Below are 17,819 nucleotides of genomic sequence, written 5' to 3'. Positions count from 1 at the left end.
AGATAGGACACATTTGTGTATGGCCAGAGGTAGAGGCAGAGGTCGAGTGAGATGCAATGGCGACAATGGCCATGGACCATCTCGCGCAATATGGATCTACGGCGGGAAGCGAAGGGGGAGGAGGGGTGGTGTGTGCGAGGCGGAAGTAGATGGGAAGGGAGGAGGGTAGATGTAAGAGAGTAAATGTTGTGTCAAAGTTAATAACTTTTTCATATATGTTCGTGCCATTCGCGACATGTATCTGATTGTCTCGTACGTGAAAAATCATCTACATCACAAATGTGTTCCAACTACCCTGTTACATACATGTTTTGTTGATCCGCGTCTATAACATGTGTCATTAGAAGACCTTTTTTTACAACTAGTATATCAGAGACACGTTTGGACTAGACGTGTCTGTGAATCACATAGAGACATGTTTTATTTGCACGTCACTGATTAGGTTTCTTCTTTGTAGTTTTGGTACGGTCTACACAGTGTCAACTGCCGAGCCCTCCCGGCTGCCACCGTGGACAGCGCGGTGGCCATTCATTTGTCTTGCGTACTTTTCCCATGTCGGAATGCACATCCTCAACCATGCATAATACCAATAATATATTATTTTACAGTATATGATGGACACGCGTGACGAGCGAGTCCAACATCTTTGACCTTTTCATGGGTTGTTAGCTAGCTAGCTGTGTTTGAAGGCGAGCGAGTCCAACACTTGACCAAGCACCATCAGCATGCATGTATCTATATATATTATATATATACGTGCCTGCAAGAGGATCTTTGCATCATAGCCAAACACCATCCAAACCCAAGTTTCTCCATCGACTGACCAGCTACTTCTCCAATCGATCACTCGGCAGCCACCCAGTCCGATCCACGGCACGCGATCGTCGTCACCACCATGGCACGCACTAGAGCTCTCCTCGTTGTCGCGGCGGCCCTAGCAGCGGCAGCGGCGGCGATTGGGACGGCGCACGGCGCCAGCTACACAGTCGGCGCGCCGGCCGGGTCGTGGGACCTCCGGACCAACTACACCCTCTGGGCGTCCGGCGTCACCTTCCGCGTCGGCGACCAGCTGGTGTTCAAGTACCCGCGGGCGGCGCACAACGTGCTGGAGGTGAGCAGAGCGGACCACGACGCCTGCTCCAGCGCCAGCCCCCTCAACGCCTTCAGCACGGGCGACGACGTCGTCCCGCTCCCCGCCGGCGGCGTCACGCGATACTTCATCTGCGGCGTGCCCGGACACTGCGACAATGGCATGAAGCTCGCCGTCAGAGTCCAGGCAGGCGCCCCCGGCGCTGCTGCAGCTCCATCGCCGCCAGTGGCGACGGGCGCCGCCCCTCGTGCTGCGCTGCCGCCCATGAGCGCTGCCGGGGCACCCACGGCGGCGATGCCTCCGGTGAGCTCCCCGGCGTCGGCTGGTGTTGATGGGTCTCTCGTGGGGCTCGTCTTGTCCGCTGTCGTGGCTAGTCTCATGGCATTCTGCTGAAAGTAGTCAGGGCTCCAGCTTCAATTATCTTTTTTTTTTGTATGTGACACGTGATTCTACGTTTTGTTTATGTTGTGGTCGTATGATATGTACTTACTTAGGCTCCGTTTGGATTAAAGGATTTTCAAAGGAAATATAGAGGAATTTATTCCTGTGAAAAGGCTTTACAGTTTGCCGTTTGGAACAAAGGAATTGCAACTTCCATTCTTAAGAAACAGCTCCCTTGCATGAACAAAACATAGGGAAAAAATCCAATCAGTTCTCATGGATTTTCTTCCTTCACGAAGACCGATGTAACAACTCACTCTCCGTCGTTAATTTTGTGCTAACGAAGAGAAAAGAGTGGAGCTTATCCGTGCTATAGCAACAGGAAGAGGAAAAGAGACCTGTGAGTGGGCTACAACTGTATTGAACAATGAACCATCATGGTTTGAGTCCATGGGCACCAATGGCCCCACATGCAGGAGAAATATAGACAAACTATGCAATTAACATATTATCGTTAGACACTAATAATGATCTTCATATATTTTGTGATTCCCTTGTTACGAATTCCTGTATTCCAAACACCTCTTCCTTCTATTTCCTGCGTTTTTCCTTTTCTCTGTTTTGCCACTACACACCAATCGTATTCCTGTGGTTTTTTTCATTCCTCTGTTTTCAGTTCCTTTGTTCCAAACAGGCCCTAGAGATCATGATCTCATATATATATACATTGGATTTATTCAAACACACCTCCCTTGTTTACCCAGCGTGCATATAACATTTTAATTTTGGCTATACAAAATGTTTTGCTGAAATGAGGAGTTTCTTCCAAAAAAAAACATTTCCTCAGTTCTAAATTATAGGTCATTTTGGTTTTATAGATATATAGACTTTCCTATATATCTAAATATAGTATATATATCCAGGTGCATAACAAAAGCTATGTACTTAAAAAATTCAAAAACAGCTTGTAATATGGGACGGAGAGAGTACTAGCTTAGCATACAATTTTTTATCTACCACTACTAGGTTTTAATGACAATATCCAATGATAATACTTCTATCTGCTAAGAATACATTTAATTAGAATGATCCTTAGTAAAAATTTATAAGTTTGGCAATTTTTATCTCAAATTGCCCTATATGGCGGTCACACACAGAGAACTTCTCATGGCTCCAGGTCCCATTTGGTGGAGCTCTAGACGGATCTAGCTCCAGCTCTTCCATGCACTTTAGTTTAGCAAGGAGCTATTTTTATCTCTTCTCCCAAAATGAACTAGGAATCGGTGAAGTCATGCGCTCCGGCTTCTCTCTGTAGCAAGGAGCTAGAGCTGTTTTAAGCCGTGCCAAATAAAGCCTTAATAAATATACTACTGTACCCATCTCAAAATAAATAGAAAGAATAACAACGTCTATGACACCAAATAAGCACATTATAAAGATATATTTTATAATGTATTTATTGATACTAATTTGGTGTAAAAATATTAGTGTTTTGTCTAGAAATTTCATAAATCTTGAAATAGTTTGACTTAAGACAATTGTACAAGCTAGTTTAATTTGAGACAGAGCGACTAGTAGTTAACCTCCCGACTTCTTTTTAGAAGGAAAAAACGTCCCTATAGTGCGCAACGGGGATGAGGATTTTAATTTTTGATGGGCGCCGAATTTGACTTGTGTGTTTGTGATGACCCAAGAAAATGGTTTGACAACCCATCATTTATATTGGCTACGACTTTTGCACATCGGTAATGCTGCTTATAGGTCGTCCGTTTGTCTTGATGGGCCCCATATAAGTCGTCCGCTCGCTTTGCGCCTCGCACGTGTCGCCCCCGCCCGCGTCGTCTTCTTGCTCAGCGCGCTACGCGCCTCTGCTTCGGGATGGACCCTGCCCTCGGCCGCACCGCTCCTGCTCGCGCCTCGCGGCCCTGCCCGCGTCCCCGCCACCCGCCCGCGCAGCTTGCCCCCACTCGGACTCACACCTCCTGTCGTGGTCGCACTCCATCCTCTTGCCCCTGCCGAGGTCTGTGCCATTGACGAGCTCCACAATGGCGACCTCCACGCCACTCTGTGGCATCGAGCTCCGCGTCGACGAGCCTCCATTCGTCCAAGCAGCAAGAAGATGCTACACTGAAGGCGCATGTTGCAATAGTATGTTTCAAGTGTTTCACATGTTTCAGAGTATGTTGCAGGTGTTGTATATCGATGTTGCAAAAATAGATCGGGATGTTGCACATGTTGTAATGGCTATACACGTATGTTTCAAGTGCATGTTCCAAATGTTTCATCTGTTCCAGATGAATATTGCAAGTGTTTTATCTAGATGTTGCAAAAATAGATATAGATATTGCATATACATGCATGTTGCAAGTATATGTTTCAAGTGTTTTCAGGTGTTTCATACGTATGTTTGCGAGTGTTTCATCTGGATGTTGCATATGTTTACGAGTGTTTCATCTGGATGTTGCATATGTTTGCAATGGTTTTCAAATATTTTTTTAGATGTTTTCGCAAGTGTTTCAAACGCTAGTTTTAAGTGTCTCATTTGTCTTCTTTTGTATGTTGCAATTATTACATCTGGATGTTTTAAAAGTAGATTAGGTATTGCACATGAGATGTGTGTGGGAAGCGGCTGGCGGCGCGGACGATGTTCGGGGCGGCATGGGTGACGTCCAGGGCGGCACAGGTCCACTGCGGGTGTGCTTCCCTCGCTAGCCCGACGCATTATGCGCTCGTTTGGCGCGGCAGCTTCGGTATGCTAACGCCCGATTGCTCATCAACCGCAGCTGCTGAATACGGATAGATCATTGTAGGTATAATATAGGGTGGGGCTAATTTTTGCACCCAAATACCCTACGCTACTGCAAAGAAGACTCGTCCTCGCACCTCTCACCCACCCACCACACAACACGAGGCACACGAGAGCGCGTACCCAAAAAAAGAGAAAAGACATTGACTCAAGTCAACGAACAGAACAGTGAGAGCAAGTGAACATAGCTGAGTCAAAGGGATCAGAATGTGAACACCGCCGACGTCAACGTGGTAGCTGAAAGACAAGTTCCACAAATGGTAAATCAAATCTTCATCACATGAGACTAAGTCTTGTCTTTAATTAATCTATATATCCAGTGCACCATAGATGCCATCTGCTGTAATTTAATTATATGCCTACTTGACCAAGTTAATAATCGAAGTCGTCCACACGTTTCATTATGCAAACGCGGATGATTAAGCTAAGCTAAGCTAAGCTAAGCTAATAGACCATGTCATACGTTCACACGCTACACTCTATCTCCACCAGCTCCTCCATCACAGATCACCCTCACCTTTATATATATATTCACCGTCAAATCATTAATCCATCGCCTCTCTCAAGTCTCAACTCTCAGCTAGCTAATCACCTTCATTCAACTTCAACATCAGCTATCATCTCCTAGCTTGTCGAAGATGATGGAAAATGTTAGGGTACAGCCGTCTCTGCTCGCCATCACAATCATCATGACAGCGGCAACAGCAGCGTTCGGAACGGCGTCCGGCGCCAGCTACACCGTCGGCGAGCCGGGGGGTTCATGGGACCTACGGACCAACCTGACCGCCTGGGCGTCCACCATCACCTTCCACCCGGCCGACCAGCTGGTGTTCAAGTACGACGCGTCGGCGCACGACGTCGTGGAGGTGACGCAGGCCGGGTACCGCTCCTGCTCGGCAGCGAGCCCCGTCTCCGCCGCGCTCCGGACCGGCAGCGACGCCGTCCGGCTCGACGGCGGCGCCAGCAGGAGGAGGCGATACTTCATCTGCAGCACGCCGGGGCACTGCGCCGCCGGGATGAAGCTGGAGGTCAGGGTCACGGACGACGACGCCGAGTGCACCAACAGGTTGCCGCCGCCGGGGCCAGCGCCGCCAGGTGCGCCGTCAGGCATCACCATCTGCTCGGGCGGACCGCCGGTGGTTATCATGACGCCTGGCGTTGTCTCCTACGGCGCAGCGCCGAGGTCGTCCTCGGCCGGTCTCGGCAGTGTACTTGCCACCGTGGTCATGATGGTGTCGCTGCTGCTTGGCCTCGCAATTGTCTAGCTCGTCCATGCTGCAACAGAGCTTTTGCAATTCTCACAGCAACGTTGAACATAATGTGTCTGTTCCAAATGTTAGTGCCAGATGATTATCTCGTGTCAGAAAATTATTATTAGGACTTCTAAATATGTATATGACACGTAAATAATTTGATATTGCTGCTAGCTAGGAGAACTAGAACGCTCATTCTTCTTTTCTCCACAACAAATTTTCGTTGGTCTTATGTATAATGTTTACTACCAACATAATGATTATTTCTACTACAAAATTTAAATTGATTCTTTTGTCAAAATGGAACCAACGAGAAACTCTAGTTAGAGAATTTGTTGTGGCTTATGTATATATATTTGACCAACGTTAATTTATATACATGTGTTCACACGAGTATTGTTTGGTTATTTTTTGTTTTTGTCCAATGGTGATATCAATTTGAACTGTCATTAGCATGTTTGTTCTCAATAAGACCAACTTAGGGTTAAATTCATGCTGGACATAATTTTTCACATACTATCCTTACTTATATTATTTCATCTTTTTATTTTGAGTTAGTTGTAAGTCTCTCAGAGGTTGTCAATAAGATTAAAGACATTCCTTTGCTCACATGGACCAACTTCCCATTATGGAAAGGGAGGTTCACTACGTAAAAAACGATTTTTAGCAACGGTTCGATTTTTTGTAGGGGCAGCTGGTGATGGAGCCACCCCTACAGTGGCGTGCTTGGGTGCCCAGACACCAGCCGCCCCTACAAATGGAACAGCAGGGGCGGCTCGTATCACCAGCCGCCCCTACAAATGCCCCCGTATACGTAGCTCCGATTTGTAGGGGCGACTCAATCACCAGCCGCCTCTACAAATGACCCACATATAAAACAGCTGCAGCACATTCTTCCTCCTCGGGTCACTCACTCTAACCCGTGAAAGAAAGGTGGGGAGGCCTTGGGCACCTCCCAAAAATTACTCTACTAAGGAGGGGAAGGTTTTGGTCTCAAATCCTTTGGTGGAGAGGTTGTAGAAGTTAAGAAAATGTTATTTCACACTTTTTTGAAGTTTTAATGGTTGGTTAGTGAGTAATTAGAGTTTTATTTTTCTCTCTCTTCTATGGTGCTTGATCTACTTATGAAGCAAATTAGATCCAAGTTTTAAATGTACTAGGGTGAATTAGGGAGGGGAACAAGATCATACCCTTATTTGGTCCATATTTCTTGATTTTAGTGAACAATTAGTTAGTTTTATGGATGTTTTATGTGCATGTGGATCTAGATCTAGGGTTTGGTTTTTTTATTAATTACGTTTTTGTAAATTTATGTTTGATGAAATTGGACTAGGGTTTGTATGAAAGATATTGGGTAAAGTATAATTATTGCTAATTGTTGTCTTTGAAATTGTTTATTGTAATCAATAAATATGCATTTTAATTATTTATGGATAAATGGCCCATTAATTAATTTTCCTCTACCATGGTGTGTTTGTATGCTTCATGTAATTATATTAGATTTATATTCATATATATCTGAAGTATATACAATTATTCTTAAGTAATTATTACTTTGATTTATTTTTATATATATCTGAATAAGTAGTCATTTAATGTTTGTTTTGTTGTTGTTGTAAAAGATGGAGTACAGGAACTCTTGGATGTATGGTTCGTTAAGGTTCAAGGCAGGTTTCCGTGAAGAGGTGGATAAATTTATTGAAGCCGCAAAGAAGCATACAACGACATTGAAAGAGAATAAGGCTACAATTATTTGCCCCTATAAAGATTGCAAGAACCGTATGGCATGGACAGATGTGACTATCATCAGATCATATTTGATTATGCGAGGATTTGTTGAGGACTACACAGTGTTGATTCATCATGGTGAAACGGTTATTGTTAACGACGAGGACGAGGAGGAATACGACGACAAAACCATAGAATCCCTGTCCCATATTCAGCAGAGCTTGATGCACGAATGGATTTCGAGTTTGGCAATGAACAATATGGTGATGCTGTTGGTTGGGATGGTAACGACAAAGGTGGTGCCAATAATGATGATGGAGCATATGTTGGGGATGAAGATGATTTGAAGGACATGATTCGAGCCCTTGGACCAGAGATTTTACTAAATAGCCCGAAAGGTCTAGAAATTTAGAAAGGGTGACAAAAGCATCGAAGGAGACTGTGTATGGTGTTGAAAAGGATTGTCCGATATATTAGACATTGCTACGTTTTGTGCTTGAGCTGCTCATCCTGAAGGCTAAGTACGGCTGGTCAGACTGTAGTTTCAATGATCTATTGCATCTCCTGTCATGGGTGCGGCAACAACCAAACTCAGTTCCCGCCAACACATACCAAGCGAAGAAGGTCATAAGTCCATTGACAATGGGGGTTGAAAAAATCCATGCATGCCCCAACCACTGTATACTTTTTCATAGTGAAATGTTTAAGTCACTAGATAAATGTCCCCGGTGTGGGGCCAGCCGGTACAAGAACAATGACCTTTATGGTGGGGACGAACCCTCCACCGAGAAAAAAGAGGAATAAAAAGGGTACAAAAAAGGTGGTACAAGAATCTCAGCCCCCAGAGGACACTCCATTAGGCAATGATGCAAAGTAGAGAAGAATTCCTACCTTGATAATGTGGTACCTGCTAGTGACCGACCGCTTGAGACGTATCTTCCTAAACCCTAAAGAAGCCACACTAATGACATGGTGGGATGATGAGCGCAAGGTGGATGATGATAAGATTGCACACCTGGCTGATTGTAGTCAGTGGCAAAGGTTTGATGAGAAGCACAAAGAATTCAGCGATGACCCAAGGAATGTACGGTTTGGCTTGAGCACCGATAGAATAAATCCCTTCAATGAGAGGATGAGCGACCACAGCACATGGCCAGTGATCTTGACTATGTACAACATCCCAACATGGTTGTGTTAGAAGAGAAAGTACCTTCTCCTTACTATTCTTATTTTTGGCCCTAAACAACCAGGCATTGATATAGACGTGTTCCTCAAGCCTTTGATGCAAGAAATGGAGAGGCTATGGAGGCATGGGGAGTAGATGTACGATGCATTCTGAAAGGAGGACTTCATATGTAGAGCAATAATATTTGTTACTACCAATGATTACCCCACGCTGTTTGCTTTGTCTGGACAGATCAAAGAAAAGATGGGATGCTTGGTTTGCTTGGATGGTACTACATGGGTGTACCTGGATGCATCCAAGAAGATAGTTTACCTAAGGAACCAATGCTTCTTAAAGACAAGTCACAAGTACCGTAGCAAATTGTTCTTTAGATTTTATGACAACGCCCCGAAGATTGAACCCCCTCCGGAGAGACGTCATAATGGAGAACACGTGTACAGAATGGTGAAAAACATACGCGTTGTCTATGGAAAGAAGAATCCAGATGGGACGAACAGAGATAGAAGCACACCTCCTGTTGAAGGTGTACCTTTCAAGAAACAATCGATCTTCTTTTAGTATCTGCCTTATTGGCTAGACTTGGAGGTCCCCCATGCCATTGATGCTATGCACATATAGAAGAATATCTTTGAGAGTCTCATTGCTACCTTGATGGACACAGGCAAGTCAAAAGATGGTCTGAAAGCATGGAAAGATATGGTGCAGCTAAACGTGATGCCATAGCTTCACCCAGTACCTGAGGCTAATGGAAAATACACTCTACCCGCGACGTGCTTCAACCTAACACCAGACGAGAAGAGAGCTATATGCACTTTTCTGAGGGGGATCAAAGTCCCGACTGGGTTTTCAGCAAATGTGAAGAAGCTAGTGTCGATGAAGGACTTATCAATAACACACTGTAAGGCTCATGATTGCCATGTGATGCTAACAGTGTTTCTACCTATTGCAATCAGGGCTATAAAGCCAGAGTTCTTGAAAATGGCCATCACCCGTATGTGCTACTTCTTTTCGAAGATCTCATAGAAGATGATTGGCAAGCAAGAGCTGAGTGACCTACATGAATTTGTCGTGGAGACACAAAATCAACTGGAGATTTGTTTACATCCTGCTTTTTTGATATAATGCAACATCTCATGATTCACATGGTTCATCAAATACATGCGCTAGGCCCTTGCTACTTGCATGAAATGTGGTCCTACGAGCGGTTCATGTAGGTTCTAAGTCAATACGTACATAATCGAGCATACCTAGAGGGCTCCATGATAGAGGGTTACAGTACTGAAGAAGTCATCGAGTGCTGTCAAGAATACCTAAAAGTACAGAAAGGGATTGGTAAACCCAATTCTCGTCACAAGGGTAGGCTGGCTAGGAAGAGCACCAGTGGTAGAAAAGTGTTCATCGACCATAATTACAAAGAGGTGAGTCGGGCACATTACAGTGTCTTGCAGAGTACATAACTAATGCAATCGTACATTGATGAACACTTGGCTATCATTATGGTGGAGAGAAATGGCCGTTCGGATGATTGGGTCATGAAACAACACAAGCAATGACTAACTACATGGTTGAAGGACCAAAACATACCGCCTGAAGAAACCATAGACTCTATTACCATCAATAGGTTGGCAGAGGGGCCATCGAGACAAGTGATATCTTGAAATGCTTATGACATCAATGGGTATACGTACAATACCCATGCAAAGGATAGTAAATATGTGAACTAAAACAGCAGCATTCAAATAGAGGCTCTCGATGAATTAGGGCAAAAGATCCAATACTTTGGCATCATTGAAGAGATATGGGAACTTGACTATGGAAGGGATATAATGGTGGCCCTGTTTCGATGCCGCTGGATCAAACAACACCAACTGAACGAGATCGGATTGAGAGTCCTGTACCTCGAGAATCTAGGCTACCAAGATGACCCTTGGGTGCTCGCTTCACGTGTCGCACAAGTTTTCTATATGTCTAACCCACAAAGTAACCTCCCCCCGAAGAAGAAGACAAAGCACGTGGTTGCCTCCGGGAAATAGCACATTATTGGAGTTGATGGCGTGGACGATGTTGAAGCTTTCAATAACTACGATGAGATGCCGCTATTCACAGACTTTCCTAAGAAGATCAGTGTTGTGGAAAAGAATCTCTCCAAAGACATAATGCCATAGGAATGAAAAGGTGTCAATGGGAAAGTCGTTACAGTGGGCTAGCTAGTTGTTGAACGTGGAGTGTTTGTGTAAGTGTGTGTTTGTAAGACTTTATTTATGCATGCGTGTGAGACTATATATTTATGTACGTGTGTAAGACTACATATTTTTGTATGTGTGTGAGACTACATTTTATGCATGTGTGTGAGACTACCCTTTGCAACATCCAGATGACTCTATTTGAACATCCACTCTATTACTACTAAAACTTTATGAAATCACTTAACACTTTATGAAATAAAGAAATGACCAAAATAAAAGTAGGAGATCTTGATGAGTTATACAACTTCTCTATTCATCACCTTTATAGCTGAAATCATTTAGTGTTTGAAAATCAGGTTTAAAGCTGTCATTTTCTGAAATTTAAAATTTAAATTATTCAAAATTAGTGACAAAGATAGATGACTAGACTAAAATGATAGAGCATGATTTTAGAAAATTTTAGGGAAAACCCATCACATTTGGAGTTAGTATAAGGGAGAAAAACTAGTTACAAGTTTTAGCCACAGATTAAAAAGAGAAATCACACTTGTTCATCATTGATCATCATGAACAGTTATGATTTTTCTTTTTAATCTGTGGGTAAAATTTGTAACTAGTCTTTCTCCATCATACTAACTCCAACTGTGATGATTTTTTTCCTAATTTTTTCTAAAATCTTGCCCTATCAAGTTAGTGTGTTGATTTGGTCATTCTTTTCATTTGACAAAGTTTGAGCACTTCAAATTTTCAAATTTAAAAATATGATAAGTTCGAACAAGATTTTCAACCATTAAATGATTTTAGCTGAAAAAGTGATGAATACCAAAGTTGTATAACTCATCAAGATCTACAACTTTTATTTTGATTATTTCTTCATCTCACAAAGTGATAGTAAACATTGTTCACAAATCAACATGTTTCTCGTATAGTTCATGAAACTATGAGTCATATGTAATTTATGAACAATGTTTACTAATACTTTGTCACATGAAGAAGTGACCAAAATAAAAGTTGTAGATAGTGAGGAGTTCAACAACTTTTATGTTCACGACTTTTATTGTTAAAATCATTTAAGGTTTCAAAATCTTGTTTGAAGTTGTAATTTAGTGAAATTCAAAATTTCAACTATTCAAATTTGGTCAAATGAAAATATGATCAAAATAAAAGTTGTACATATTGATGAGTTCTACAACTTTGGTATTCACGAGTTTTTCATCTGGAATCATTTACTCTTTCAAAATATTGTTTCAAGTTAAAATTGTTTGAATTTCAAAATTTGAATCGTTCAAACAAAGTCACATGATAAGATGACCAAAATAAAAGTTGTACATGTTGATGAGTTATACAACTTTTATGTTTACAACATTTTCATGTTATTTCATTTAATGTCTTAAAATTGTAGTCGATGTTTTAAAATTCAAATTTTTAATTTTTGTTTTTTTTATTTTCTATATTGTTTTGACTAAAATTGTTTATATATATATTTCTTCATATATATAGAATAATACAAAATATTATATTTATGCATATACACAATTTTAGTCTTGGCTTGGAAAATAAGGAGCACACAGACCGCACCAGGGGCTAGGGAAAAGGATGACCTGGAAGCAAAGATTCGAAGAGAATAGGCACATGTACAAGAAACATGGCCGAGACCGGGAGACTAGTCTTGAACTCCAAGTAAAGGCTCTAGTTGCGAAGGCGCTGGAGGAGCAAGGACTGTCTACGGAGCCACGGATATTAGTGACGCCACCGGAGAACTGGCATTAGTTGACAGCCCTCTGAAAGTTCCTAGCAGCCAAGGTTCCACTGCAGCCACAACCCCAGTCAATCGCATACGGAACCAACTAGTTGCACCTTGGTGTTTCTCAGCGGCCGGTAGAACACTGTGATGGAGGTGACAACAGGTGTGGCACATCCTCCCGGTGGCTTACACCACAATAATAAGATACCGTCAGACTACACTAGGGTCGAGATGCATACAGTGAAGCCCAAGTTCATGCAGTGGAGGATAGACTACACAACTCCCGAGGGGCTGGTGTTACTCAGAGACGTTATGGGGCAGTTCATCCTCTAGCACAAACGAGACATTATATTGACTGCTTCTTCGTCGCCTCCCCCTCTACCAAATTTGGAGCTAGTTGTTGAGGTCAAGGAGATATTTTCACCGTCTCGTGACCCCCACATTCCTGAGATGCCACATTCTTCTCCACCTCCTAGCGAGTATGTGCCTGATGAGATGCCACAACCTTCTCCAGCTCGTACCAAGCAAGTGCATGATGAGATGCCACAGTCTTCTCAACAAGTACAGCCGATACATGAACAACGAGTGCCTCCTAAAGAAGGTGATGCATAAGAAGATGAGGACGTGCCTGAATGGAAACTTCGAAAGAAGATTCCAATCAACATAAGGCCAGTTTATGTTCTGATCAAAGACGTCTCGTCGGTGTCCAAGTGGTATTCCCATGACCAGTTCAAGCCTAAGAACCAAGTTAAAAAAGTCCCATCATGGGGTTTTGAGGAGACCGTCACTAGCAAACTCCACCAAATTGCAAAGCAGTATCCAAATGTTGATGCCATCAAATGGTCAAAGGATTGTCCGAAAACATATGAAAGAGGCAAGCCCTTCCTACCAAACCGGGACATCCAGCGCCTACCACTTGGAATGAGAAGGTTCCATGATTGGTACTGGCGTGTTCTCCCAACGAGCATAGATATCATACAAGCATGCTTCCCCACCGGCACATTTGGAAGCCCAGCCGGGAAAATTATCTTTGACTTCAATGACATGCACACATGCTTTCACCTGGGAGAAATGGAGATGAATCTAATTCACACGTGGTGCCTGTAAGTCCTTGTCCTCCCAATATGATATGAATATAATCTTTGAATTTTGTTGTAACTAACCCACGTCGTGATTTGTAGAATGCAAGTGCACATTGTCAAACAAATGCCAAGTGTGAAAGTCGGGTATGTAGACCCTTAAGCTATAGCCCAAACAAATTTTAATTACCCTAAATGATGGCCACTGGATGCCAAAGAGCTAGCTGCTACAAAGACTCTTCGGGCGAAAGAGCGCATCCGTACGGTGAAACTAAGGGAAGAGTCCCTTAAGGTTGCAGCATACATTGCCATGGCTTTCAAAAATCTCCAACAACACTCTACTATATGGCTACCATACAACTTCGAGTAAGTTCAACTCTATACTTAAAGCTTTGTTCAATATATTTTATTTGATGCAAAAGAGCTTATATAGTTCTATGATTAAATCCATGCAGCAACCACTGGATTTGTATAGCCGTCGATGTCGGGAGGAGCATGGCATTGGTCTTTGATTCATTAGATAGGGACACGGTGACATACAAAGACTTCATATTGATTCTCAAGACGTATACATATCGACAATCATCATTAGCTTATACATTTGTATACATACTTGTAATGTTCACTTTTGGATACTAACAAGTTGTATTTGCTAAAATAATTCAAACAGGGCATTTAGGTTCTATGTCACTAATCATCATGGAAGGCATGATCCAGCAAGGAAGGAAAAGCTGGCTATAAAAACACTATGTGCGGTAAGTGTAACTTACTTCTTCAGTACTCCGTTACATGGCTGTCAAAAGCATTACTTAACATTTTCATATGCAAAACACACAGTGCCCCAAGCAGAGGCCTGGGAGTATACATTGTGGATACTATATATGTTCTATGATGAGTAACACCGGTGCCTACAGGAGACACCCCTTAAGGGTAAGTTTGAACCTCTTCACCCATAGTATAAAAACTTCATACATGGTATGAAATACTAAACCGAAACTTGTTCTCTTATAGTGGAGAGAAGAGAAATGAATGAAAAGAGACCCATACAAGGATGACCAACTCTTAGAGCTCATCGGCGACCTTTGCAACTTCATATTGGACCAGATTGTATATGTCAGAGGCGCCTACCATGTCCGAGAGTCTTAGTTAGGTACAAATCTTCAGTACCAACACCTTCGTGAGACTGAAAGGCTAGCTCTAGGACGTTGATAAGAATGTGTATGGAATTTGTATATTTAATGATGGATTGTATATATTCTTGTGAATTGGACTTGTAATTGTAGTTTATAGAATACTCTTGTGCTTGTAGTTGCGGTCGTGGGGCGTTCGGCAACGCGAACACGGTTCGAAACGTTGGTCGCGTGGCGTTCGGCAATGCGAACGCGGTTCGGAACGTTGGTCGCGGGGCGTTCGGCAACACGAATGCGGTTCGGAACGTTGGTCGCGGGACGTTTGGCAATGCGATTTTGAATTGTAAATTTGAATTTTTTTTTTGCGGAAAAACGTACGGTAGGGATGGTCCTAGATTGAACCGCCTCTACAAATACATGTTTGTAGGGGCGGCTGATAATACGAGCCGCCCCTACAAATCGATTTATAGGGACGGCCTGGAAACCGCCCCTACAAATGTATGATTTGTAGAGACGGTTCGGTAGGGGCGGCTGGCCAAACCGCCCCTACAAATGGTTACGAGCCACCCCTAAAAATCGATTCTGTAGTAGTGGTTCAATTGCTACTCTTAATTTTGGAGTATGAACATGCCATCCAGGAGGACGCTCCTATTGCCCCGACTACGGAAGGTGATTAATATAGCTCAAATGGAATATCATTCATGATCACGAACGAAAAGGTGCATTAATGTTGAAGTTAGGGGATAAATCCCTGACATTGACAATGCCAGCCAATCCTTAGATATAACGGTATAAAGGTTGGCGAAACTTATTGCCCAAAGCCATAAAAATAAGCTCAACAGGATGCAAGAACTCAAAAGATCACGAGTTAAGTATAGTATTAATACTTTAAGAGACCAAAGTGTTACTTGTATAAGAAAGATGGGCATGTGTAGAAGAATTGTGATGGCTTTAAGAATTGACTTCACAAAAAGGGTAATTATAAGTTATGATGCAATTTTAATTATGAATCCCATACGTTGATACTTGGAGGATTATTTCAGGTGCCATTGGCACATTACTAATTCTTCACAGGGTATCCTTACTCTCAGGCCGGCAAAGGGGAGCACGTGATTAGAGTGTTGAATGGCATGAGTTTGAAGATGAGGCCATTACACTTATCTCCAACTGTTATTAGTTGAGTTTTTTTAAAAACAATGTAATCCATGTCCCTATATGGAAGGAACATTAGTTGAAATTCTTTATTAATTAGTTGATTATGTTTGAATGCTTGGGAACAATGGAGGTTTTGAATGGATATAATAATGATATTTCTTATTTCTTATGCAAGCCATTATTTACATATTGCCTCCCAATTATTCTTTTATGATGTTTATGAGCTATATTAGTGATAAATAAAAGAAAATTAAAACCACAATAGCAGTAAAACATCAGTAACCTAAGGTATCCAACATTATACTCATATTGTCTAAAAAATACAACAATCCTGCGGTGTAAATCGTAATGCAATAAATCGTTCCATGGAACCAATTCTATACATCGAATCACAGGTAGAGCATATATATATGACTATATATCAGATCCAACAAAACGAACAACTATTGCAACTACACTACAATTCAAACAACATACCATAGTCTACAAAAAATGCATAAGGGGGGATTTCTTGGAGAGTACCTTCTAGGGATGAGGCGGGCCGCTTTCCCTAACCAATCAGGGCTCCTAGCGGTGGCAATCTGGCTAGCAGGGCTAGGTGGCGCTGGGCTGCATTCGGCGCAGGCAGGGAGAAGGAAGCAACAAGAAGAGGCTTGGAGTGTGTCTTCTATATATGGCCTTGTCACACCACGTGGGATGGCATCCACTGTCGGAATCCTCAAATTTGCCGAGTGTATTTATATTTGCCGAGTGTATTCCCTCGGGCACTCGGCGAACAAGTGCTTTGCCGAGTGCCGCGCTAAAAACACTCGGCAAAAAAAAACACTCGGCAAACAGGGTGTTTTGTCGAGTGTCAAAAACGCTCGGCAAAGAGGTGGTTTGCCGAGTGTTAAAAAAACACTCGGCAAAGAAAATAAAATCTTTTTTCTGGAAACGAAGGAGAAGAAAAAAAATAAAAAAAACTTTGCCGAGTGCTAGATATGGAACACTCGGCAAAAAAAGGAGAAGAAAAAAATGAAAAAATAACTTTGCTGAGTGCCCCATCTGGGACACTCGGCAAACAAAAAATATCCTACTTAACCGCGTCCCCAGCACCCCACCCCTCCCTCCCCACCCCTTCTCTCTCCTCCCGGCCCCCAGCGCCCCCTCTCCTCCCAACGGCGCCACCTCCCTCCCCTCCTCTCCCGGCCGGCCTCTTCCCCTCCAGCCGTCGCCCCTCCCCTCCTCTCCCGGCCACCTCATCCGGCTCCCCCCTCCCCTACCTTCTTCCCCGGCGCGGCCCCTCCCCTCCTGCTTCCCGGCGCCGCCTCCCCACCGGCAAGATCCGGTGGCCTGGTTCCGCCCCCTCCCTCCCTCCCCTCCTCCGGATCCGGCCCTCCCTTCTTCCCCGGTTCCCCCCTCCCCTACCTTCTTCCCAGTGCCGCCTCCCCACCGGCGAGATCCGGCAACCAGTGCCGCCCCTCCCTCCCTCCCCTCCTCAGGATCCGGCCCTCCCTTCTTCCCCGGTTCCCCCCTCCCCTACCTTTCCCCTGCGCCGCCTCCCCACCGGCGAGATCCGGGGCCGGTGCCGCCCCCTCCCTCCCTCCCTCCCCCAACGTTTGGGCACTCCCCCACGCAGAGGCGCAGCGACCGGCGCGCGCGGCTCCGCTCCTCCCTCTGTCTCTCCCTCCCTCCCTTGTCGCATGGCACCGGAGAGGAGGCCAACGCAAACCCGATGTTCGGCTGGGGGCACCGCGCCCCTCGTCCCCTCCCTCCACGGCTCCACCATGGTGTGGATTCGGCGCGGAGGATCCCTCTAGCGGGGATTAGCCCGTGGGCGGCGGATCCAGCCTCAAAGAAGTGCTGGTGCGGCGGATCCATCGGGGAGGTGTGCTTCAACGGCGGATCCGGCAGGGAGGAGCGCTCGGGCGGTGGATACGGTGGGGAGTTCACTGGCGGTGGATCCGGCAGCATGGCCTCCAAGCAGGCGTGGATGGTGGTGGCGGCGGCGGTGCTGGTGGTGCGGGCGTGGTGTCGGCGTGCCTTTTTTTATTTATTTTTGGAAAAAAGTTTGCCGAGTGTTTTTTGGGCACTCGGCAACG

At 44.1% G+C, this 17,819-nt stretch overlaps 2 protein-coding genes across 2 annotated transcripts; both read left to right on the top strand.

Moving 5' to 3' along the window:
* Positions 1–801: 801 nt before the first annotated feature.
* LOC136469199 (chemocyanin-like) lies at positions 802–1,483 on the top strand. The gene has a single exon (XM_066467490.1). It carries the CDS (start codon positions 896–898, stop codon positions 1,481–1,483), a length of 588 nt encoding a protein of 195 aa, XP_066323587.1. The 5' UTR covers positions 802–895.
* Positions 1,484–4,915: 3,432 nt separating this feature from the next.
* Positions 4,916–5,604, top strand: LOC136469198 (chemocyanin-like). The gene has a single exon (XM_066467489.1). The coding sequence runs from the start codon at positions 4,916–4,918 to the stop codon at positions 5,540–5,542; it is 627 nt and encodes a 208-aa protein (XP_066323586.1). The 3' UTR covers positions 5,543–5,604.
* Positions 5,605–17,819: the final 12,215 nt, after the last annotated feature.

The sequence above is a fragment of the Miscanthus floridulus genome, chromosome 8, assembly GCF_019320115.1.
Source record: "Miscanthus floridulus cultivar M001 chromosome 8, ASM1932011v1, whole genome shotgun sequence".
NCBI lineage: Eukaryota > Viridiplantae > Streptophyta > Magnoliopsida > Poales > Poaceae > Miscanthus > Miscanthus floridulus.
This window is presented reverse-complemented; position numbering and strand designations above follow the sequence as displayed.

Coding starts and splice junctions, on each gene's coding strand:
- LOC136469199 (XM_066467490.1), top strand. CDS start 896: ATGGCACGCACTAGAGCTCTCCTCGTTGTCGCGGCGGCCCTAGCAGCG.
- LOC136469198 (XM_066467489.1), top strand. CDS start 4,916: ATGATGGAAAATGTTAGGGTACAGCCGTCTCTGCTCGCCATCACAATC.